The sequence below is a fragment of the Oncorhynchus nerka genome, linkage group LG27 (genome assembly GCF_034236695.1).
Source record: "Oncorhynchus nerka isolate Pitt River linkage group LG27, Oner_Uvic_2.0, whole genome shotgun sequence".
NCBI lineage: Eukaryota > Metazoa > Chordata > Actinopteri > Salmoniformes > Salmonidae > Oncorhynchus > Oncorhynchus nerka.
The window spans coordinates 46,486,712-46,510,696 of record NC_088422.1 but is presented as its reverse complement, the minus strand read 5'-3'; the positions used below and the strand labels follow the sequence as shown (position 1 = coordinate 46,510,696).

Below are 23,985 nucleotides of genomic sequence, written 5' to 3'. Positions count from 1 at the left end.
CTATAATTCCTTGTGTCCCTGCTCTACCACTAATGTGGCAATGTTTGGCATGTGAGTTTCTTCGTCTTTTTACGCCAATAACAAATACACTACCTTACATATTGTATCAACACAGAACCCCCAAATTTACACCCTTTAGCTCTTGTTTGAATGCGGCGTGATACAAAGTTGGACTATTTTTAAACATCATTCATGCTCTCGCCCATATACACTGCCAATTTTAATATGTTACCTGATATCCACTGACATTGATTCTCACAAGGATTATTCAACCCCAAAAGCCGCCAATGAACAGGGTTGATCCAAACGTTGATTCATAATGCCTAATACTTTTTTTTCCCACAAGGCGGTCAAGTACCCAAGCTAACTGGCTAAAGTTTATTAAAAACGTTGGTGACTAACTGTGCTTCTGGCAATAATTCAATTACGTTATTTCCCTGACGTTTACTAACACCGGCCATGTTCAACCCGGCGTTGAGCATTCGTAAATTCATCAGTTATTCTGCACTCTGGTACATTCAAACTAGAACTTTGAAATCCGAACAAAATAGCCTGAGCAATTCTACCAAGTACCCCATTCAACAGTATCCATATTCAAATAGTGTGGTTCATGCGATTACGCTGATAGAACGCTAACATCAATACACTGGTATATTGAGCTTTTGATTTTGGTTTTATGTGATTGTGTCAATTCATAATTGCCTCCCTGAATTCTTTATTTGATTCGAATTCTCCGTTAGCAAGGAAATGTTGCCCAATATTATCCAGTTTGCTCAATTCTTCCCATATTCGAGCCGAATTGGTAGAATTTCTATGCGCTTCTTTCAGCGACTCCATGGTTGTATTAAAATCCTCTAGCTTCATATTACGGCGAGAAACAGGGCCGTTTGTCAACATATATGAATAATTATTATTCCCAAACCTCTCCCTACTGTGTCTAGGGTGTTTTAGATTTCTTCACTCCCTTCTATATTACATACCTTTATTAACTACTTTCCAAGCCTCTCCCTATTTTCCTGTGATATCCGTATTTATTATTTGCTTTATTGTGCTATTCACTTTATTAAAACCACTTTCTTTCTCTTGTTCTTAGATTTCTCTCTTCTCGTCCAGGGCTAAATATTTCTAACGGTCTGTTAAAGCCCTGAACGACTTGACCACACCCTATTCCCTCCTATGTATGTCCACGTTTGTAACGGTTTTCCTCCTCTTCTGAAAGGACGGATCGGACCAATATGCAGCGTGGTACGTGTCCATGTTAATATTTATTGAAACTGAACACAAAACAAAATAACACGAGAACTAACGAAAACGAAACAGTTCTGTCTGCTACAGAGACAGAAAACAACTACCCACAACCCATAGTGGGAAAACAGGCTGCCTAAGTATGGTTCTCAATCAGAGACAACGATTGACAGCTGACTCTGATTGGGAACCATACCAGACCAAAACCAGAAATAGAAAACATAGAACAAAAACAGAATGCCCACCCCAACTCCAGTTGGCTTCCAGTTGAAGCTCGCATCCGCTACAAGACCATGGTGCTTGCCTACGGAGCTGTGAGGGGAACGGCACCTCAGTACCTCCAGGCTCTGATCAGGCCCTACACCCAAACAAGGGCACTGCGTTCATCCACCTCTGGCCTGCTCGCCTCCCTACCACTGAGGAAGTACAGTTCCCGCGCAGCCCAGTCAAAACTGTTCGCTGCTCTGGCCCCCCAATGGTGGAACAAACTCCCTCACGACGCCAGGACAGCGGAGTCAATCACCACCTTCCGGAGACACCTGAAGCCCCACCTCTTTCAGGAATACCTAGGATAGGATAAAGTAATCCTTCTCACCCCCCTTAAAAGATTTAGATGCACTATTGTAAAGTGGCAGTTCCACTGGATGTCTTAAGGTGAACGCACCAATTTGTAAGTCGCTCTGGATAAGAGCATCTGCTAAATGACTTAAATGTAAATGTAAATGTAACTCACGCCCTGACCAAACTAAAATAGAGACATAAAAAAGGAACTAAGGTCAGGACGTGACAACATTATTTTTGTTTCTCTGATTCTTGTACTCGATCTATTGGATCTATATCTTTTATAATTGTTCTCTCTTTTTGAGTATATTCTTACTTCAAATATTCAAATTTCTATATTTCTCTGAACTCTATATTCTTCTACCTTTGCAACACAGTATGCAATTTTCAATGGCCTTACCGGGCAATCGCTGATGTCGTCTTGACATTTATTACTATTTCACTATAATGTTCATGTATTTTTTATTTATTTATCCTAACTATTCAAACTTCTAGTATCATATTACTTCAATGGTTATTCATGTACCATTCACAGTCCCCTCCTTTAGTGCGGGACTGGGTGCGTCCTCCCTACCAGGTCACACTTTAAGCAACGTTTCGGGAGAGGTGCGTGGCCCTTTCCCCACCAACAGCAAGAGATTTTACACTCACTTTCACACTCTCTCACGCTTTTCTAAGCAACCTGAAAATTCAGCATTTTTCTGATTCACTTCCTCAACACAGAAAAGGCAGTATTCCAAGCAGTCCCCATTGATCGATTCATATCCTCAATGCAATAGGCGGTATCACAGGATTTATACCCATCCAAGCAGTCCTTATCGATTGACTTCCTCAACACGATAAGCAGTATCACAGGATTTATACCCATCCAAGCAGTCCTTATCGATTGACTTCCTCAACACAATAAGCGGTATCACATGATTTCTATTTCATTTTATTTGACCATGCAGATGGACTGTTGCCACTCCAAACTCGATCAAACAGAACAGTCAACAGGGCAGACAGACAACCTGAACGAGACTGAACACACCCACCCCAGATGAGCAACTGAGCGAGCTGGATGAATTGAATTGTCTGACTCGGATTGATTGAATATGATGAAGGGGCTGTGTTTTGTACGCAAACACAAGCATGTCTAAAACAAATAAGTCCAGCCAAACTGAATCAGACAACACAGTCACAACTCAAACAGATTGAACAAACTGGTCAGATGTACCGCCCAAACAAATGAGTGAATAACCCCACTCAACTGAGCCAGTCAAACCAGATGAAACACACAACTCTCCCTCTGCAGTGGTCACACACCAATGAATATACTCAATTTTCACTGTTGCAACCTTCAAAGCTTTTTATCCCGTCATTATTTTGCATGCATTTCATTTGAACTCAAAAGCTCCCAATATATCTTTGGTTTGGCAAATTTGGAGAGACCCACTGTAACCTACCGCTGAGGCAGGTTTCTGGAGCGAACCACATAATCTCTATACTATAGACACAAGCTAAGCTTACCTTGTTTTTCAAGTGGCCGCTTATTTGTGCAGTTCATCCGTCTACAGCTGCAGATTTTCACTGTCTCTGGTCCCTTTTTGCCACTCCTAGCAAGCTCACCATTTACAATGGGGCAAAAAAGTATTTAGTCAGCCACCAATTGTGCAAGTTCTCCCACTTAAAAATATGAGAGAGGCCTGTAATTTTCATCATAGGTACACTTCAACTATGACAGACAAAATGAAGAAAAAAAATCCAGAATATCACATTGTAGGATTTTTAATGAATTTATTTGCAAATTATGGTGGAAAATAAGTATTTGGTCAATAACTAAAGTTTATCTCAATACTTTGTTATATACCCTTTGTTGGCAATGACAGAGGTCAAACGTTTTCTGTAAGTCTTCACAAGGTTTTCATACACTGTTGCTGGTATTTTGGCCCATTCCTCCATGCAGATCTCCTCTAGAGCAGTGATGTTTTGGGGCTGTTGCTGGGCAACACGGACTTTCTGTCCGTGAGGTTAGCTAGCCAGCTATTTGTCGTCCTTAACGTAGGAGACACTGCTAGCTAGCCAACAGCTAGCCAACGTCTACCGAATAGAACTTCCTCACTCAACAACCCGGTCACATTCGCTCCACAGGTAGTATCACATTTTCATTTCATTTCATTACATTACAATGGTTTGATTTGTTTGATCGTAGCTAGCTACATAGCTAGCTACATAGCCGTCTTTGTATCAAAGATAATTGTGTAGTCTAGAGCGATTTTCTAGGTTAGCTAGCCAGCTATTGTCGTTCTTTTAACGCAACGTAACGTAATCAACACTGCTAGCTAGCCAGCTAGCCCCCGAATAGCAGCACTGTTGAAACTATCACACTCAACGGAACGACTTGATTAGTGTAGTGCCAACAACGCAGCCACTGCCAGCTAGCCTACTTCAGCAGTACTGTATCATTTTAATCATTTTAGTCAATAAGATTCTTGCTACGTAAGCTTAACTTTCTGAACATTCGAGACGTGTAGTCCACTTGTCATTCCAATCTCCTTTGCATTAGCGTAGCCTCTTCTGTAGCCTGTCAACTATGTGTCTGTCTATCCCTGTTCTCTCCTCTCTGCACAGACCATACAAACGATCCACACCGCGTGGCCGCGCCACCCTAATCTGGTGGTCCCAGCGCACGACCCACGTGGAGTTCCAGGTCTCCGGTAGCCTCTGGAACTGCCGATCTGCGGCTAACAAGGCAGAGTTCATCTCAGCCTATGCCTCCCTCCAGTCCCTCGACTTCTTGGCACTGACGGAAACATGGATCACCACAGATAACACTGCTACTCCTACTGCTCTCTCTTCGTCCGCCCACGTGTTCTCGCACACCCCGAGAGCTTCTGGTCAGCGGGGTGGTGGCACCGGGATCCTCATCTCTCCCAAGTGGTCATTCTCGCTTTCTCCCCTTACCCATCTGTCTATCGCCTCCTTTGAATTCCATGCTGTCACAGTTACCAGCCCTTTCAAGCTTAACATCCTTATCATTTACCGCCCTCCAGGTTCCCTCGGAGAGTTCATCAATGAGCTTGATGCTCTCGCTCTCATCCAACACTTCCCACACTGCCCCTACTCGGATGGTATCGCGCCGTCCCAACCTTCGCTCTCTCTCCCCCGCTACTCTCTCCTCTTCCATCCTATCATCTCTTCCCTCTGCTCAAACCTTCTCCAACCTATCTCCTGATTCTGCCTCCTCAACCCTCCTCTCCTCCCTTTCTGCATCCTTTGACTCTCTATGTCACCTATCCTCCAGGCCGGCTCGGTCCTCCCCTCCCGCTCCGTGGCTCGACGACTCATTGCGAGCTCACAGAACAGGGCGCCGGGCAGCCGAGCGGAAATGGAGGAAAACTCGCCTCCCTGCGGACCTGGCATCCTTTCACTCCCTCCTCTCTACATTTTCCTCTTCTGTCTCTGCTGCTAAAGCCACTTTCTACCACTCTAAATTCCAAGCATCTGCCTCTAACCCTAGGAAGCTCTTTGCCACCTTCTCCTCCCTCCTGAATCCTCCCCCCTCCTCCCTCTCTGCAGATGACTTCGTCAACCATTTTGAAAAGAAGGTCGACGACATCCGATCCTCGTTTGCTAAGTCAAACGACACCGCTGGTTCTGCTCACACTGCCCTACCCTGTGCTCTGACCTCTTTCTCCCTCTCTCTCCAGATGAAATCTCGCGTCTTGTGACGGCCGGCCGCCCAACAACCTGCCCGCTTGACCCTATCCCCTCCTCTCTTCTCCAGACCATTTCCGGAGACCTTCTCCCTTACCTCACCTCGCTCATCAACTCATCCCTGACCGCTGGCTACGTCCCTTCCGTCTTCAAGAGATCGAGAGTTGCACCCCTTCTGAAAAAACCTACACTCGATCCCTCCGATGTCAACAACTACAGACCAGTATCCCTTCTTTCTTTTCTCTCCAAAACTCTTGAACGTGCCGTCCTTGGCCAGCTCTCCCGCTATCTCTCCCAGAATGACCTTCTTGATCCAAATCAGTCAGGTTTCAAGACTAGTCATTCAACTGAGACTGCTCTTCTCTGTATCACGGAGGCGCTCCGCACTGCTAAAGCTAACTCTCTCTCCTCTGCTCTCATCCTTCTAGACCTATCGGCTGCCTTCGATACTGTGAACCATCAGATCCTCCTCTCCACCCTCTCCGAGTTGGGCATCTCCGGCGCGGCCCACGCTTGGATTGCGTCCTACCTGACAGGTCGCTCCTACCAGGTGGCGTGGCGAGAATCTGTCTCCTCACCACGCGCTCTCACCACTGGCGTCCCCAGGGCTCTGTTCTAGGCCCTCTCCTATTCTCGCTATACACCAAGTCACTTGGCTCTGTCATAACCTCACATGGTCTCTCCTATCATTGCTATGCAGACGACACACAATTAATCTTCTCCTTTCCCCTTCTGATGACCAGGTTGCGAATCGCATCTCTGCATGTCTGGCAGACATATCAGTGTGGATGACGGATCACCACCTCAAGCTGAACCTCGTCAAGACGGAGCTGCTCTTCCTCCCAGGGAAGGACTGCCCGTTCCATGATCTCGCCATCACAGTTGACAACTCCATTGTGTCCTCCTCCCAGAGCGCTAAGAACCTTGGCGTGATCCTGGACAACACCCTGTCGTTCTCAACTAACATCAAGACGGTGGCCCGTTCCTGTAGGTTCATGCTCTACAACATCCGCAGAGTACGACCCTGCCTCACACAGGAAGCGGCGCAGGTCCTAATCCAGGCACTTGTCATCTCCCGTCTGGATTACTGCAACTCGCTGTTGGCTGGGCTCCCTGCCTGTGCCATTAAACCCCTACAACTCATCCAGAACGCCGCAGCCCGTCTGGTGTTCAACCTTCCCAAGTTCTCTCACGTCACCCCGCTCCTCCGCTCTCTCCACTGGCTTCCAGTTGAAGCTCGCATCCGCTACAAGACCATGGTGCTTGCCTACGGAGCTGTGAGGGGAACGGCACCTCTGTACCTCCAGGCTCTGATCAGGCCCTACACCCAAACAAGGGCACTGCGTTCATCCACCTCTGGCCTGCTCGCCTCCCTACCACTGAGGAAGTACAGTTCCCGCGCAGCCCAGTCAAAACTGTTCGCTGCTCTGGCCCCCCAATGGTGGAACAAACTCCCTCACGACGCCAGGACAGCGGAGTCAATCACCACCTTCCGGAGACACCTGAAACCCCACCTCTTTCAGGAATACCTAGGATAGGATAAAGTAATCCTTCTCACCCCCTTAAAGATTTAGATGCACTATTGTAAAGTGGCTGTTCCACTGGATGTCTTAAGGTGAACGCACCAATTTGTAAGTCGCTCTGAATAAGAGCGTCTGCTAAATGACTTAAATGTAAATGTAAAATGTATTGTCATGTTATGTCTTGTTCCTGTTCTTTCTCTTCACTTCGTTTCCCCCTGCTGGTCGTATTAGGTTACCTTCTCTCCCTTTCCTTCCCCCAGCTGTTCCTCATCTCCTCTAACTACCTCGTTTACTCTCTCCCACCTGTTCCCTTTTTTCCCTCTGATTAGGTCTCTATTTCTCTCTCTGTTTCTGCTTCTGTCTTTGTCAGATTCTCGTTTGCTTCACCCTTGTCCCGTCCTGTCGTAATCTGCCTCTTCATCAGATGCTACGTGTGATCAGGTACCTCTGTCCTCTACAACCCGCGCCTACCCGGAGAGACCAGCAGTCTGTTGCCGCTAACCCTGCTATTCTCCTCTGCTGCTAGAAGGGGACTCTCCTGTAACGATCAGAGGACTTTATGAATTATTTGTCGCCCTCTCTGCGGGTTGTTTATTTTGTCTACCGTTACATCTGAAGAGGATTTATGTCTTCCCTGTGTTTGGACATTAAAAGACTCTGTTTCTGTTAAACCGCTTTTGGGTCCTCACTCACCTGCATAACAGAAGAATCTGACCAAGAATGGACCCAGCGACTTCGGATCCTCTCTACTCAGCCGTCGAGATCCAGGGAGCGATGCTAGGCAGACACGAGCAGGAATTGTCTGCTGCTCGACATGCCGTTGAGACCCTGGCCGCCCAAGTCTCCGACCTCTCGAAACATATTCACCATCTCCGCCTCGATCCACCGGCTACTTCCAGGGCTTCCGAGTCTCCGGAGCCCAGAATTAATAACCCGCCGTGTTACTCTGGGGAGCCCACTGAATGCCGCTCGTTCCTCACCCAGTGTGATATTGTGTTTTCTCTCCAGCCCAACACGTACTCCAGGGGCACAGCTCAGACGCCTACGTCATATCTCTCCTTACTGGACGGGCTCGTGAGTGGGGCACGGCAATCTGGGAGGCGAGGGCTGAGTGTACTAACCAGTATCAGAACTTTAAGGAGGAGATGATACGGGTTTTTGATCGTTCTGTTTTTGGGGAAGAAGCTTCCAGGGCCCTGTCTTCCCTATGTCAAGGTAATCGATCCATAACTGATTACTCTATAGAGTTTCGCACTCTTGCTGCCCCCAGTGACTGGAACGAGCCGGCTTTGCTCGCTCGTTTTCTGGAGGGTCTCCGCGCGGAGGTAAAGGATGAGATTCTCTCCTGGGAGGTTCCTTCCAGCGTGGATTCCTTGATTGAACTCGCTATTCGCATAGAACGACGGGTTGATCTTCGTCACCGAGCTCGTGGAATGGAGCTCGCGTTATCCGTTGCCCCCCTCTCCGCATCACTACCATCTTCCTCCACTGGCTCAGGTGCTGAGCCTATGCAGCTGGGGGGTATTCGCATCTCGACTAAGGAGAGGGAACGGAGAATCACCAACCGCCTCTGTCTCTATTGCGGTTCCGCTGGTCATTTTGTCATTTCATGTCCAGTAAAAGCCAGAGCTCATCAGTAAGCGGAGGGCTACTGGTGAGCGCTACTACTCAGGTCTCTCCTTCAAGATCCTGTACTACCTTGTCGGTCCATCTACGCTGGACCGGTTCGGCAGCTTCCTGCAGTGCCTTGATAGACTCTGGGGCGGAGGGCTGTTTTATGGACGAAGCCTGGGCTCGGGAACATGACATTCCTCTCAGACAGTTAGGGGAGCCCACGGCCTTGTTCGCCTTGGATGGTAGTCCTCTCCCCAGGATTCAGCGTGAAACGCTACCTTTAACCCTCACTGTCTCTGGTAATCATAGCGAAACCATTTCTTTTTTAATTTTTCGTTCACCTTTTACACCTGTTGTTTTGGGCCATCCCTGGTTAGTGTGTCATAATCCTTCTATTAATTGGTCTAGTAATTCTATCCTCTTCTGGAACGTCTCTTGTCATGTGAAGTGTTTAATGTCTGCTATCCCTCCTGTTTCCTCTGTCTCTTCTTCACAGGAGGAGCCTGGTGATTTGACAGGGGTGCCGGAGGAATATCACGATCTGCGCACGGTGTTCAGTCGGTCCAGGGCCACCTCCCTTCCTCCGCACCGGTCGTATGATTGTAGTATTGATCTCCTTCCGGGAACCACTCCCCCCCGGGGTAGACTATACTCTCTGTCGGCTCCCGAACGTAAGGCTCTCGAAGATTATTTTTCTGTAGCTCTCGACGCCGGTACCGTAGTCCCTTCCTCCTCTCCCGCCGGAGCGGGCTTTTTTTTTGTTAAGAAAAAGGACGGGACCCTGCGCCCCTGCATGGATTATCGAGGGCTGAATGACATAACGGTCAAGAATCGTTATCCGCTTCCCCTTATGTCTTCAGCCTTCGAGATCCTGCAGGGAGCCAGGTTTTTCACTAAGTTGGACCTTCGTAACGCTTACCATCTCGTGCGCATCAGGGAGGGGGACGAGTGGAAAACGGCGTTTAACACCGTTAGGGCACTTTGAATACCGGGTTCTGCCGTTCTCGCCTCGCTAACGCTCCAGCTGTCTTTCAGGCATTAGTGAATGATGTACTGAGAGACATGCTGAACATCTTTGTTTTCGTTTACCTTGACGATATCCTGATTTTTTCACCGTCACTCCAGATTCATGTTCAGCACGTTCGACGTGTCCTCCAGCGCCTTTTAGAGAATTGTCTTTATGTGAAGGCTGAGAAGTGCTCTTTTCATGCCTCCTCCGTCACATTTCTCGGTTCTGTTATTTCCGATGAAGGCATTAAGATGGATCCCGCTAAGGTCCAAGCTGTCAGCGATTGGCCCGTCCCTAAGTCACGTGTCGAGCTGCAGCGCTTTCTCGGCTTCGCGAATTTCTATCGTCGTTTCATCCGTAATTTCGGTCAGGTGGCAGCTCCTCTCACAGCCCTTACTTCTGTCAAGACGTGCTTTAAGTGGTCCGTTTCTGCCCAGGGAGCTTTTGATCTCCTCAAGAAGCGTTTTACATCCGCACCTATCCTTGTTACACCTGACGTCTCTAGACAGTTCATTGTCGAGGTTGACGCGTCAGAGGTGGGCGTGGGAGCCATTCTTTCCCAGCGCTCCCATTCTGACGACAAGGTCCACCCTTGCGCGTATTTTTCTCATCGCCTGTCGCCGTCGGAACGTAACTATGATGTGGGAAACCGCGAACTGCTCGCCATCCGCTTAGCCCTAGGCGAATGGCGACAGTGGTTGGAGGGGGCGACTGTTCCTTTTGTCGTTTGGACTGACCATAGGAACCTTGAGTACATCCGTTCTGCCAAACGACTTAATGCGCGTCAGGCTCGTTGGGCGCTGTTTTTCGCTCGTTTCGAGTTCGTTATTTCTTATCGTCCGGGCTCTAAGAACACCAAGCCTGATGCTTTATCCCGTCTCTTCAGTTCTTCAGTAGTCTCCACCGACCCCGAGGGGATTCTCCCTGAGGGGCGTGTTGTCGGGTTGACTGCCTGGGGAATTGAGAGGCAGGTAAAGCAAGCACTCACTCACACTCCGTCGCCGCGCGCTTGTCCTAGGAACCTTCTTTTCGTTGCCGTTCCTACTCGTCTGGCCGTTCTTCAGTGGGCTCACTCTGCCAAGTTAGCCGGCCACCCCGGCGTTCGGGGTACGCTTGCTTCTATTCGCCAGCGTTTTTGGTGGCCCACTCAGGAGCGTGACACGCGTCGTTTCGTGGCTGCTTGTTCGGACTGCGCGCAGACTAAGTCCGGTAACTCCCCTCCTGCCGGCCGTCTCAGACCGCTTTCCATTCCCTCTCGACCGTGGTCTCACATCGCCTTAGACTTTATTACCGGACTGCCTTCGTCAGCGGGGAAGACTGTTATTCTAACGGTTGTCGATAGGTTCTCTAAGGCGGCTCATTTTATTCCCTCGCTAAGCTTCCTTCTGCTAAAGAGACGGCACAAATCATAATTGAGAATGTTTTCAGAATTCATGGCCTTCCGTCAGACGCCGTTTCGGACAGGGGTCCGCAATTCACGTCTCAATTTTGAGGGAGTTTTGCCGTTTGATTGGGGCTTCCGTCAGTCTCTCTTCCGGTTTTCACCCCCAGTCTAACGGTCAAGCAGAACGGGCCAATCAGACTATTGGTCGCATCTTACGCAGTCTTTCTTTTCGTAACCCTGCGTCTTGGGCAGAACAGCTCCCCTGGGCAGAATACGCTCACAACTCGCTTCCTTCGTCTGCGACCGGGCTATCTCCTTTTCAGAGTAGCCTCGGGTACCAGCCTCCTCTGTTCTCGTCCCAGCTCGCCGAGTCCAGCGTCCCCTCCGCTCAGGCTTTTGTCCAACGTTGTGAGCGCACCTGGAAGAGGGTCAGGTCTGCACTTTGCCGTTATAGGGCGCAGACTGTGAGAGCCGCTAATAAGCGTAGGACTAAGAGTCCTAGATATTGTCGCGGTCAGAGAGTATGGCTCTCCACTCAAAACCTTCCCTTAAGACAGCTTCTCGCAAGTTGACCCCGCGGTTCATTGGTCCGTTCCGTATTTCTCAGGTCATTAATCCTGTCGCAGTGCGACTTCTTCTTCCGCGACATCTTCGTCGCGTCCACCCGGTCTTCCATGTCTCCTGTGTTAAGCCCTTTCTTCGCGCCCCGTTCGTCTCCCCCCATCCTTGTCGAGGGCGCACCTATCTACAGGGTCCGTAAGATTTTGGACATGCGTCCTCGGGGCCGTGGTCATCAGTACCTAGTGGATTGGGAGGGGTACGGTCCTGAGGAAAGGAGTTGGGTTCCATCTCGGGACGTGCTGGACCGTTCGCTGATCGATGATTTCCTCCGTTGCCGCCAGGTTTCCTCCTCGAGTGCGCCAGGAGGCGCTCGGTGAGTGGGGGGGTACTGTCATGTATTGTCATGTTATGTCTTGTTCCTGTTCTTTCTCTTCACTTCGTTTCCCCCTGCTGGTCGTATTAGGTTACCTTCTCTCCCTTTCCTTCCCCCAGCTGTTCCTCATCTCCTCTAACTACCTCGTTTACTCTCTCCCACCTGTTCCCTTTTTTCCCTCTGATTAGGTCTCTATTTCTCTCTCTGTTTCTGCTTCTGTCTTTGTCAGATTCTCGTTTGCTTCACCCTTGTCCCGTCCTGTCGTAATCTGCCTCTTCATCAGATGCTACGTGTGATCAGGTACCTCTGTCCTCTACAACCCGCGCCTACCCGGAGAGACCAGCAGTCTGTTGCCGCTAACCCTGCTATTCTCCTCTGCTGCTAGAAGGGGACTCTAGATTTATTTGTCGCCCTCTCTGCGGGTTGTCTATTTTGTCTACCGTTACATCTGAAGAGGATTTATGTCTTCCCTGTGTTTGGACATTAAAAGACTCTGTTTCTGTTAAACCGCTTTTGGGTCCTCACTCACCTGCATAACACTTTCAACTCCCTCCAAAGATTTTCTATGGGGTTGAGATCTGGTGACTGGCTAGGCCACTCCAGGACCTTGAAATGCTTCTTACGAAGCCACTCCTTCGTTGCCCGGGCGGTGTGTTTGGGATCATTGTCATGCTGAAAGACCCAGCCATGTTTCATCTTCAATGCCCTTGCTGATGGAAGGAGATTTTCACTCAAAATCTCACGATACATGGCCCCATTCATTCTTTCCTTTACACGGATCCGTCGTCCTGGTCCCTTTGCAGAAAAACAGCCCCAAAGCATGATGTTTCCACCCCCATGCTTCACAGTAGGTATGGTGTTCTTTGGATGCAACTCAGCATTCTTCGTCCTCCAAACACGACGAGTTGAGTTATTACCAAAAAGTTATATTTTGGTTTCATCTGACCATATGACATTCTCGCAATCTTCTTCTGGATCATACAAATGCTCTCTAGCAAACTTCAGACGGGCCTGGACATGTACTAGCTTAAGCAGGGGGACATGTCTGGCACTGCAGGATTTGAGTCCCTGGCGGCGTAGTGTGTTACTGATGGTAGGCTTTGTTACTTTGGTCCCAGCTCTCTGCAGGTCCTTCACTAGGTCCCCCCGTGTGGTTCTGGGATTTTTGCTCACCGTTCTTGTGATCATTTTGACCCCACGGGGTGAGATCTTGCGTGGAACTCCAAATCGAGGGAGATTATCAGTGGTCTTGAATGTCTTCTATTTCCTAATAATTGCCCCCACAGTTGATTTCTTCAAACCAAGCTGCTTACCTATTGCAGATTCAGTCTTCCCAGCCTGGCGCAAGTCTACAATTTTGTTTCTGGTGTCCTTTGACAGCTCTTTGGTCTTGGCCATAGTGAAGTTTGGAGTGTGACTGTTTGAGGTTGTGGACAGGTGTCTTTTATACTGATAACAAGTTCAAACAGGTGCCATTAATACAGGTAACGAGTGGAGGACAGAGGAGCCTCGTAAAGAAGACGTTACAGGTCTGTGAGAGCCAGAGACCTTGTTTGTTTGTAGGTGACCAAATACTTATTTTCAACCATAATTTGCTAATAAATTCATAAAAATCCTACAATGTGATTTTCTCATTTTGTCTGTCATAGTTGAAGTGTAACTATGATGAAAATTACAGGCCTCTCTCATCTTTTTAAGTGGGAGAACTTGCACAATTGGTGGCTGACTAAATACTTTTTTGCCCCACTGTATTTTGTGGAACTATTCAGTCAAAATCATTTCTCAAAAACACTCGGAGCCAGTGAGTTCAAATAGACTTTTATTACAAAGTAATATAAGCCGAGCTGGTTCATGAAAACAACTAACTTTCCAGCCTTGGCAACCACTTTTTATACAGATTTAATCCTTACGTCACACACATAGTAACTCCTCTTTATGTTAATGATTCATCCCCTCTGGCATTTAGCCACCATTATCTTTTTGCCTTTAACTAATTTTAGTTTTGTTTCATATTTGGGCATAGAAACATTAGAGCCATAGCAATGGTACAAAAATTAACAGACGTGTCCACTCCCGAGACAGGTGCATGTCCAATGGTGCCCAATGAGCTAGCCACACAAACAGAGCGCACCTATTCTGTTGACAGAAGTTCACATACACTTAGGTTGGAGTCATTAAAAGTCATTATTCAACCACTCCACAATTGTCTTGTTAATTAACAAACTATAGTTTTGGCAAGTCGGTTAGGACATCTACTTTGTGCATGACACAAGTAATTTCTCCAACAATTGTTTACAGACAGATTATTTCACTGTATCACAATTCCTGTGGGTCAGAAGTTTACATACACTAACTTGACTGTGCCTTTAAACAGCTTGGAAAATTACAGAAAATGATGTCATGGCTTTAGAAGCTTCTGATAGGCTAATTGACATAACTTGTGTATTTCAAGGCCTACCTTCAAACTCAGTGCCTCTTCGCTTCACATCATGGAAAATCAAAAGAAATCAGCTAAGACCTCAGAAAAGTATTGTAGACCTCCACAAGTCTGGTTCATCCTTGGGAGCAATTTCCAAAAGCCTGAAGGTACCACGTTCATCTGTACAAACAACAGTACGCAAGTATAAGCACCATGGGACCACGCAGCCATCATGCTGTTCAGGAAGGAGACGCATTCTGTCTCCTAGAGATGAAAATACTTTGGTGTGAAAAGTGCAAATCAATCCCAGAACAACAGCAAAGGACCTTGTGAAGATGCTGGAGGAAACAGGTACTAAAGTATCTATATCCACAGTAAAACGAGTCCTATATCGACATGACCTGAAAGGCCACTCAGCAAGGAAGAAGCCACTGCTCCAAAACCGCCATAAAAAAGCCAGACTACGTTTTGCAACTGCACATGTGGACAAATATCATACTTTTTGGAGAAATGTCCTCTGGTCTGATGAAACAAAAATAGAACTGTTTGGCCATAATGAACATTGTTATGTTTGGAGGAAAAAGGGGGAGGCTTGCAAGCCGAAGAACACCATCCCAACCGTGAAGCACGGGGGTGGCAGCATGGGGGGGTGCTTTGCTGCAGGAGAGACTGGTGCACTTAAAAAAATACATGGCATCATGAGGCAGGAAAATTATGTGAATATATTGGAGCAACATCTCAAGACATCAGTCATGAAGTTGAAGCTTGATCGCAAATGGATCTTCCAAATGGACAATGACCCAAGCATACTTCCAAAGTTGTGGCAGAATGGCTTAAGGACAACAAAGTCAAGGTATTGGAGTGGCCATCACAAAGCTCTGACCTCAATCCTATAGAACATTTGTGGGCAGAACTGAAAAAGTGTGTGCGAGCAAGGAAGCCTACAATCCTGACTCAGTTACACCAGCTCTGTCAGGAGGAGTGGGCTAAAATTCACCCAAGTTATTGTGGGAAGCTTGTGGATGGCTACCCGAAACATTTGACCCAAGTTAAACAATTTAAAGGCAATGCTACCAAATACTAATTGAGTGTATGGAAACTTCTGACCCACTGGGAATGTGATGAAAGAAATAAAAGCAGAAATAAATCACTCTACTATTATTCTGACATTTCACACCACTTAAAATAAAGTGGTGATCCTAATTGACCAAGGACATTTTTACCAGGATTAAATGTCAGGAATTGTGAAAAACTGAGTTTAAATGTAGTTGGCTGAGGTGTATGTAAATGTCCAACTTCAACTGTATAATGGGCACACATGTTCTAGAAAATTCCCAATAGGTGTAACCATAGCAACAGTAAATATTAGGCCATAGCAATGGTACAAAAATAACCAGACATGCCCACTCCCCAGACAGGTGCATGTCTAATGGTGTCTATTGACCTAGACACACATGTAGAGTGCACTTATCCTGCTGACTACTACGAAATGTAGAAAATGTCCAATGTCAACTGCAAAACATACAGAATCCTGCAGCATGGGTACTGACCAAAACCAGACAAAGAGCACACATTACACCGGTTTTAAGGTCTCTGCACTGGCTGCCTGTGAGTTTTAGAATTAATTTAAAGATTTTTCTATTGGTTTTTAAATCCATGTTAGACATGCTTTTAAGTTATGTACCTACTGTAGTAGGTCCCCAGTCGGTCCCTCTGGTACTGGCCTTTTAACTATCCCAATTAAAGCCTCGGACCAAGAGGCATGGGAGGCAGCCTTTAGTTACTATGCCCCCAGCCTCTGGAATAGCCTGCCAGAGAACCTGAGGGGGGCCGAAACCGTGGACATATTTCAAAGAGATCTTAAAACACACATTTTATCTTTGCTTTTCTTCAGGTTGTTTTTTAGTTGTTCAGTTTTTATTGTTATTCTTTTGTTTTTTTTATCCTCTTGTTTGTTGTGTGGTAAATATTTCTGTTTTTATTTTCATTGTTTTTATTTGTTTTGTTTTTTTTAACCTGTGAAGCACATTATATTGCATTCCTTGTCTGAAATGTGCTGTAATAAATAAAGCTTGATTTGATAGGCGCGTGGATTCAACAGTGTGGTCTGGGTGAAGCAACCTATGAGCTCTCTTTAGCACTGTACCATGAAAGAACAGAGGATGAGCAACTCCATTTTACATATAACTCGCTTCCGGATGACTCTATTCATCCACAATTAAAAACAAATACAGTACAGCCACACATAACAGTATAGCAGAAAAGTGTTTTCAATATTCTCCAGAACTATTTTTCTAGGAAGGAAAACAGATAGATGCACTCAGAAAGATAAAAGCAGACAACCTGCCACTCTCAGATACACATCTCTCTCTCTCTCTTGAGTGTGCTCTCTTTCTGTCTCTGCCCTCTCTCTCTCTTGAGTGTGCTCTCTTTCTGTCTCTGCCCTCTCTCTCTCTTGAGTGTGCTCTCTTTCTGTCTCTGCCCTCTCTCTCTCTTTCTGTCTCTGCCCTCTCTCTCTCTTGCGTGTGCTCTCTTTCTGTCTCTGCCCTCTCTCTCTCTTGAGTGTGCTCTCTTTCTGTCTCTGCCCTCTCTCTCTCTTGCTTTCTGTCTCTGACAGCCATCCCGTAGAGAGGGACAGCTTGGTGCCTCCAGGGAGATCCTTATCACCACATGATCTCCCTGCCCCCTCAGACTGTGTTGTATAGAGAGGCATGTACTGTGTGTGTGTTTGTGTTTGTTTGAGTGTGTGTACTAGTGTGTGTGTGTCCCTGTGTGTTTCTGTCATAGTGCATATGAGTCAGAGGACAGTCACTCAGAGAGCTGCCTCCAGCCCATAAAGAAGGGGAATGATGTGGCTGCTGCTAGACACTCCCTCCGCTCGCTACGAGCTTCACTGTTTTCAACCAGAACATAATGAAATCAATGACGGGGGCGTGACGATGGTAAACACAGCGATTCATCCAGAGAGGACAATAAAACACTGCGTCTACATCACCAATTTGTCTGAAAACATCCGTAGCTTGTATAATGGTGGAGCCTTTGCGTACGTAATCAGCTAGGACGATGTGAGGGGTATATTCGGGCCGTGACACAAAGTGGAATGTGGAATGAGTGTGTAAGCCACAGAAGATCAACACGTCATGACTGAAGTTAGCAAAGAATCCACCCCTGTCCTCTTCTTCCCTCCCCATCTTCTACTACTCACTCTCCTGTGTGCGTGTCATTTATTGTGTTTGCTGTATGTTCTCATGTTGTTGTGGTTACTTAGTCTCACATCCCCAAATGAAATTGCCCTTTGGGATGAATTAAATTGAATCCCCTCCTTCTCCTCCATGCAGGTCCTGAAGGGCTGTAAGAAGCTAGCCATGTCAGTGTGTTCTGTGGGCCGTATCCCTGGCGGTTATATCACCAACCACATCTACACCTGGGTGGACCCTCAGGGCCGCAGTGTCTCCCCTCCCTCCGACCTGGAGAAGCAGGAGCAGCACAGCACCCTGGGACGGCAGGACAGCCAGAGACGTGGACACACACAGGAGAGGGCTGAGAAGACGGTGAGTCTGATATTGGACCGTTGGTTGTCATACTTTTTGAATTCTCAGCAAGGTTCAAACAATTTCTCTATCCATCAGCACATTCTGTTGCCGGGGAAGCGGAGCTGCGTTGGTAGAGAATTTTTGGTAGGTCCGTGGTCGGGCTGCTCTGACAGCCATGTAGGTTTGCTATTACAAGGAATCAAACACTAACTACTTGATCTGTGTCTTGACATCTTAATTAAATATACACGATAAAGAATGCCCTTGCCAGCAACCATGCTATACAAATGAGTGTATATAGAGGTGCAGAGGTAACATCAATTCCCACAAAGAAGGCTAGGTGCCCAGCAAAGGAGGAGTCCCAAAGTAAAGACTGCCTCTCTATTGGCAGAGATTCATGTCCCCTGGCTCCCAAATGGCAGCCTATTCCCTATGTAGTGCCCTATGTTCAAAAGTAGTGCAGTACAAAGGGAATAGAGTGCCATTTTAGACGCAGTCAAGCAACACATCATACCCTGCCTGGGGCCTGGGCTGAGATATCAGTGGTAGTAACAATGTCTCAGCCCCACGTCCAGAGAAACTATATCACTATCAACACTAATGACATAAAACATCTCACGACATTCGAGTCTCATCCAAATGCAGCGAAAAAATAAGCAATTTTCTGTAGGATTAAGTCTGCCCCCTGGCTAGCCCAGTATTCCCACAGTTTATTTTAGTGAATGTAAATCTGTTTGGATGTGTTTGGCCATCATCAAAGTTTCCATCTAAATCTGCAGCGCTGTGCAAAACGGTGTATCGTACCCCTGCCCACCCCGCCTGGTCTGTGGAGCTGACGATGCAGTTTCACATCAATATATGAGAGAGGTGGGCAAACACTGGAGAAAGGAGAACACAGGCTACATCCCAAATGGCACCCTATTCACTATAAAGGGCACTCATTTGGAATAGGGCTCACGTGAATAGGGTGCCATTTGGGATGTAGTCTGGATGCTAAGAGGGGAGCTCCACATCGATTTCTCCCTGGCCCATGGAGTTGTCCCATCAGACTACAAAACAAATGCAGTCACCCCCATCCTAAAGAAGCCCGGACTAGATACCTCCATCCTCAACAACTATCTCCCCATCTCCAACCCCTCCCTCTGCAACTGGATCTGGACTTCCTGACGGGCAGCCCCCAGGTGAGGGTAGGTAACAACACATCTGCCACGCTGACCATCAACATGTGGGCCCCTCAGGGGTGCGTGCTTGGTCCCCTCCTGATCTCCCTCTTCAACCACGACTGTGTGGCAGCGGGCGACTCCAACACCATCACTAAGTTTGCAGACAACACACTGGTATTTGCCCCCTTTCGAATTTTCTGTACTTTTGCATATTTTTGATACTGAATCAGATCATTAACCAAAACCTAAGTCAGCACAACAAGTACATACTTATTTCATTTATTTCATAAACAATGTTATGCAACACCCAATGCCCCTGTGTGAAAACATAATTTCCCCCTTACATTCAATAACTGGTTGTGCCACTTTTAGCTGCAGTGACTCCAACCAAATGCTTCCTGTAGTCTTTTATCAGTCTCTCACATCGCTGTGGAGAGATTTTGGCCCACTCTTGCATGCAGAACTGTTGTAACTTAGCGACATTTGTGGGTTTTCAAGCATGAACTGCTCGTTTCAAGTCCTGCCACAACATCTCAATTGGGATTAGGTCTGGACCTTGACTAGGCCATTCCAAAACCTTTTAGCTTTTTAGACATTTTCATGTACACTCGATTGTGTGTTTTGGATCATTGTCTTGCTGCATGACCCAGATGCGCTCCAGCTTCAGCTCACAGATGGATGGCCTGACATTCTTCTATGGAATTATCTGATACAGAGCAGAAATCATGGTTCCTTTTATTAAGGCAAGTCGTCCAGGTCCTGAGGCAGCAAAGCATCTCCAAACCATCACTATGTTCGACACAAAAATATATCTTTCTTAATTGAACCTTCCTTTAACTTGGCAAGTCAGTTAAGAACAAATTCTTATTTACAATGACGGCCTTCCCGGGGAACAGTGGGTTATCTGCCTTGTTCTCAGGCAGAACGACAGATTTTTATCTTGTCAGCGCGGGGATTTGATCCAGCAACCTTTTGGTTACTGTCCCAACACGCTAACCACTAGGTTACCTGCCACCCCAAAGGTTCTTACTGTGGAATGCAGTGTTTGGTTTTCGCTAGGCATAATGGGACCCATGTCATCCAAAAATATATACTTTTGAATCATCTGTCCATTGAACATTCTTCCAAGAGTGTTGATGATCATCCAGGTGCTTCCAGATGCTTTTTGCCAAACTTGAGTCAACTTTTTCGATGACATGGGTCCCATTATGCCTGGCGAAAACCAAACACTGTAAACTCAGGTTCCCTTTATCTAATATTAGGTTTTGGTTGAAGATCTGATAACATTCAGTATCTGCTAAATGACTTAAATGTAATGTAAATGTAAAAATATGTGCAGTGGTCTAAGGCACTGTATCACAGTGCTAGCTGTGCCACCAGATATTCTGGGTTCGCGACCGGGAGGCCCATGGGGCTGGACATCATTGGCCCAGCGTCGTCCAGGTTAGGGAGGGGTTGGCCGGCAGGGATATCCTTGTCTCATCGCGCACTAGCGACTCCTGTGGTGGGCTGGGCGCAGTGCACGCTGACCAGGTTGCCAGGTGTACGGTGTTTCCTCCGACACATTGGTGCGGCTGGCTTCCGGGTTGGATGGGCATTGTGTCAAGAAGCAATACAGCTTGGTTGGGTTGTGTTTCGGGGACGCATGGCTCTCGACCTTCACCTCATTGCAGCGATGAGACAAGACTGTAACTACTACCAATTGGATACCATGAAATTGGGGTGTGTAAAAAAATATTTTAAAAAATATGCAAAAATAGAGAAAATCAGAAAGGGTGCAAATATTTTTTTGCGGCACTATACACATCTACCTCAATTACCTCATACCCAATTACCTCATGCACATCAACTCGGAACTGGTACCCAATGTATATAGCCAAGTTATCGTTACTCAATGTGTATTTATTCCTTCTATTGTTTATTAGTAAGCATTTCACTGTTAGTCTACACCTTTTTACAAAGCATGCGAAGCATGTGACAAAAACTATTTGATTTGAACTACAAACCCACCTCCTGAACAATAACATATTTGAGTCTCTCCAGTCTGGTTTCCACCTCATCCAGAGTACTGAAATTGCCCTCCTCAAAGTCATCAACAACCTCCTAACCTCTACTGATACTGGTGCCCTCAACATCCTGCTTCTCCGCCACCTGAGTGCCGCCTTTTACGTGGTGAGCCATCAAGTCCTGCTCAGGGTCTGGGTGTTGGGGCACCGCACTCTCATGGCTACAATCACATCGTACCAATCACATCGTACCAACATCGTACTCAATGGCCATACTTCTGACTCTGCTGCTGTCACACAGGGTGTTCCCCAGGACTCTTACTCTTCCCATCAACATCCTCCCCCTTGGTCAGATCCTCTGCCACTTCAACCTCGACTTCCACAGATACGCTGACAACTCCCATATATACCTCAGCACCAAATCCCTCCTCGACCCACCACTGACCCACGTTGAATCATGCCTCTCTGCAATAAAAACCTGGATGCAACACAACTTCCTCAAGCTAAAGAATTACAAACCTGAACTCTTCCTATTAGGCACCAAATCCACACAAGTTAGCAACCTCCCACTCAAAATCGATAACACCACGCACCAACCTTGGAGTCATCCTGGCCTCCACCCTCTCCTTCGACCACCACATCCGACAGACTGTCAAATCCACATCTGCAATATTTCCAAAGTCAGGTCCTCCCTCTCCCGTCCTGCTGCTGAAACCTACCGTCTCAACTACTGCAACTGACTACTCTCCGGCATCAATGCAAGCTCACTCCATAAGCTCCAAATGGTTCAGAACTCTGTGGCCCGACTCCTCACCCACACTAAGTCCTGGCAGCACATCATCCCTGTCCTCCGTGAACTCCACTGGCTCCTTGTCTCCCAACGCATTAACTACAAGATCCTCCTTCTGAACAACAAAGCCCTTCACCACCTTATCACCCTTACCTTTCCGACCTCCTTCTCCCCTACCAACCCACACACTCACTACATTCCACCACAGCAGGCCACCTTGCCCCCCCCCCACACCCACACCCACCCTCTCTCCCACATGCACTCTCTCTCATACACACATGCAACACCTGCTCGCTCGCTCGCTCACTCATACACTGACACATCACACTCTTTTCCCTTCTTTAAGCCCCTCCCCATTCTCTTTGTTTAATGTTTTTGTCTCTTCCTTCTGTTAGTCTGTTGTTGTCTTGTTATGATCTCTGTTGTTTTGTTTAGTTTCTACAATTGTCAAGTGACTTTGGATCATTGAAAGGTGCTATACTGTATAAGTTCCATGTATTATTGTTAGTCTTGTTATTATTATTATTAAATTATAATCACTGATCACTGTCACTTCCAGGAGGTCTGGGGCCATATGTATCAATCAACTCACAATAGGAGTGCTGATCAAGGATTTGCCTTTTAGTGTACAGAGTCAGAGTGTAGCGGGTCGGACGAAGTCAGGCGCAGGACACAGAACTGAGTAAAAACGTAACTTTACTCGAAATAAACCAACAATAAATTCCCCACTGGGAAAAACACCAGCTCACAGAAGTACTGACCACTTCACAACGAATAAACACTCACAACAACCATGGACAAAACAGAGGTTAAATAATGAACATGTAATTGGGGAATTGAAACCAGGTGTGTAAAACAAGACAAAACAAAAGGAAAATGAAAAGTGGATCGGCAATGGCTAAGAAGACCGGTGATGTCGACCGCCGAACACCGCCCGAGCAAGGAGAGGGACTGACTTTGGCGGAAGTCGTGACATTTAGATCATAATGAATAAGATTATATAGACAGGGAAGACCTGATCCTAGATCTGCACACTTTATGAACACGACCACTGATCCCTGTCCTCTCTGTCTGTGTATCCCTGCAGATCACCCTAAACTTGAACGATGGTCTCTCTCTGGGCCTGATGATCAGAGGAGGGGCAGAGTACGGCCTGGGCATATACATCACTGGAGTGGACCCAGGCTCAGCCGCAGACCACGGTGGACTCAAGGTATTTACAGACCATTACCATACACATCCTATGGAAATTGTTTCACCCCACCACAGGGAATAAAACACAATGCAAGGTTCTGACACAGAAAAGCAGTGGGGGAAAGAGTCTGCTATGGTCTGTGTTGCTGATTCGAAACATGGCAGCCACTTTTTACTCCACTAAAGACATCGATTCTATGTACAAAACATAGTTCATTGCGCTCTATTTTCAACTTCAGTCTGCTGTGTTTTCAGGTCAGATTTCTGAGGCAGGAATACAGTGGCAAGGAAAAGTATGAATCCAAATTAGATCTGATCTTCATCTAAGTCACAACAACAGACAAACACAGTCTGCTAATAACACACCAATTATTATATTTTTCTTGTCTATATTGAATACATAATTTAAACATTGACAGTGTAGGTTGGGAAAAGTATGTGAACCCCGAGGTTAATGACTTCTCCAAAAGCGAATTGGAGTCAGGAGTCAGCTAACCTGGAGTACAATCGTTGAGACGAGATTGGAGATGTTGGTTAGAGCTGCCCTGCCCTATAAAAAACACTCACAAAATGTGAGTTTACTATTCACAAGAAGCATTGCCTGATGTGAACCATGCCTCGAACAAAAGGGATCTCAGAAGATACAAGATTAAGAATTGTTTCCTTGCATAAAGCTGGAAAGGGTTACAAAAGTATCTCTAAAAGCCTTGATGTTCATCAGTCCATAAGATAAATAGTCTATAAATGGAGAAAGTTCAGCACTTTTGCTACTCTCCCTGGGAGTGGCCATCCTGCAAAGATGACTGCAAGAGCACAGGGCAGAATGCACAATGAGGTTAAGAAGAATCCTAGAGTGTCAGCTAAAGATTTACAGAAATCTCTGGAAGATGCTAACATCTCTGTTGACGAGTCTA

The 23,985-nt window shown here is 46.7% G+C and overlaps 1 protein-coding gene across 1 annotated transcript in view; it reads left to right on the top strand.

Moving 5' to 3' along the window:
• whrnb (whirlin b) overlaps positions 1-23,985 on the top strand; it is a 112,196-nt gene that overhangs the window by 42,606 nt on the left and 45,605 nt on the right. Inside the window, exons 2-3 of the mRNA XM_029638417.2 lie at positions 17,724-17,936; positions 22,965-23,090. Coding sequence (XP_029494277.2) covers positions 17,724-17,936; positions 22,965-23,090 — 339 coding nt within the window. The remainder of the gene's footprint in view (positions 1-17,723; positions 17,937-22,964; positions 23,091-23,985) is intronic.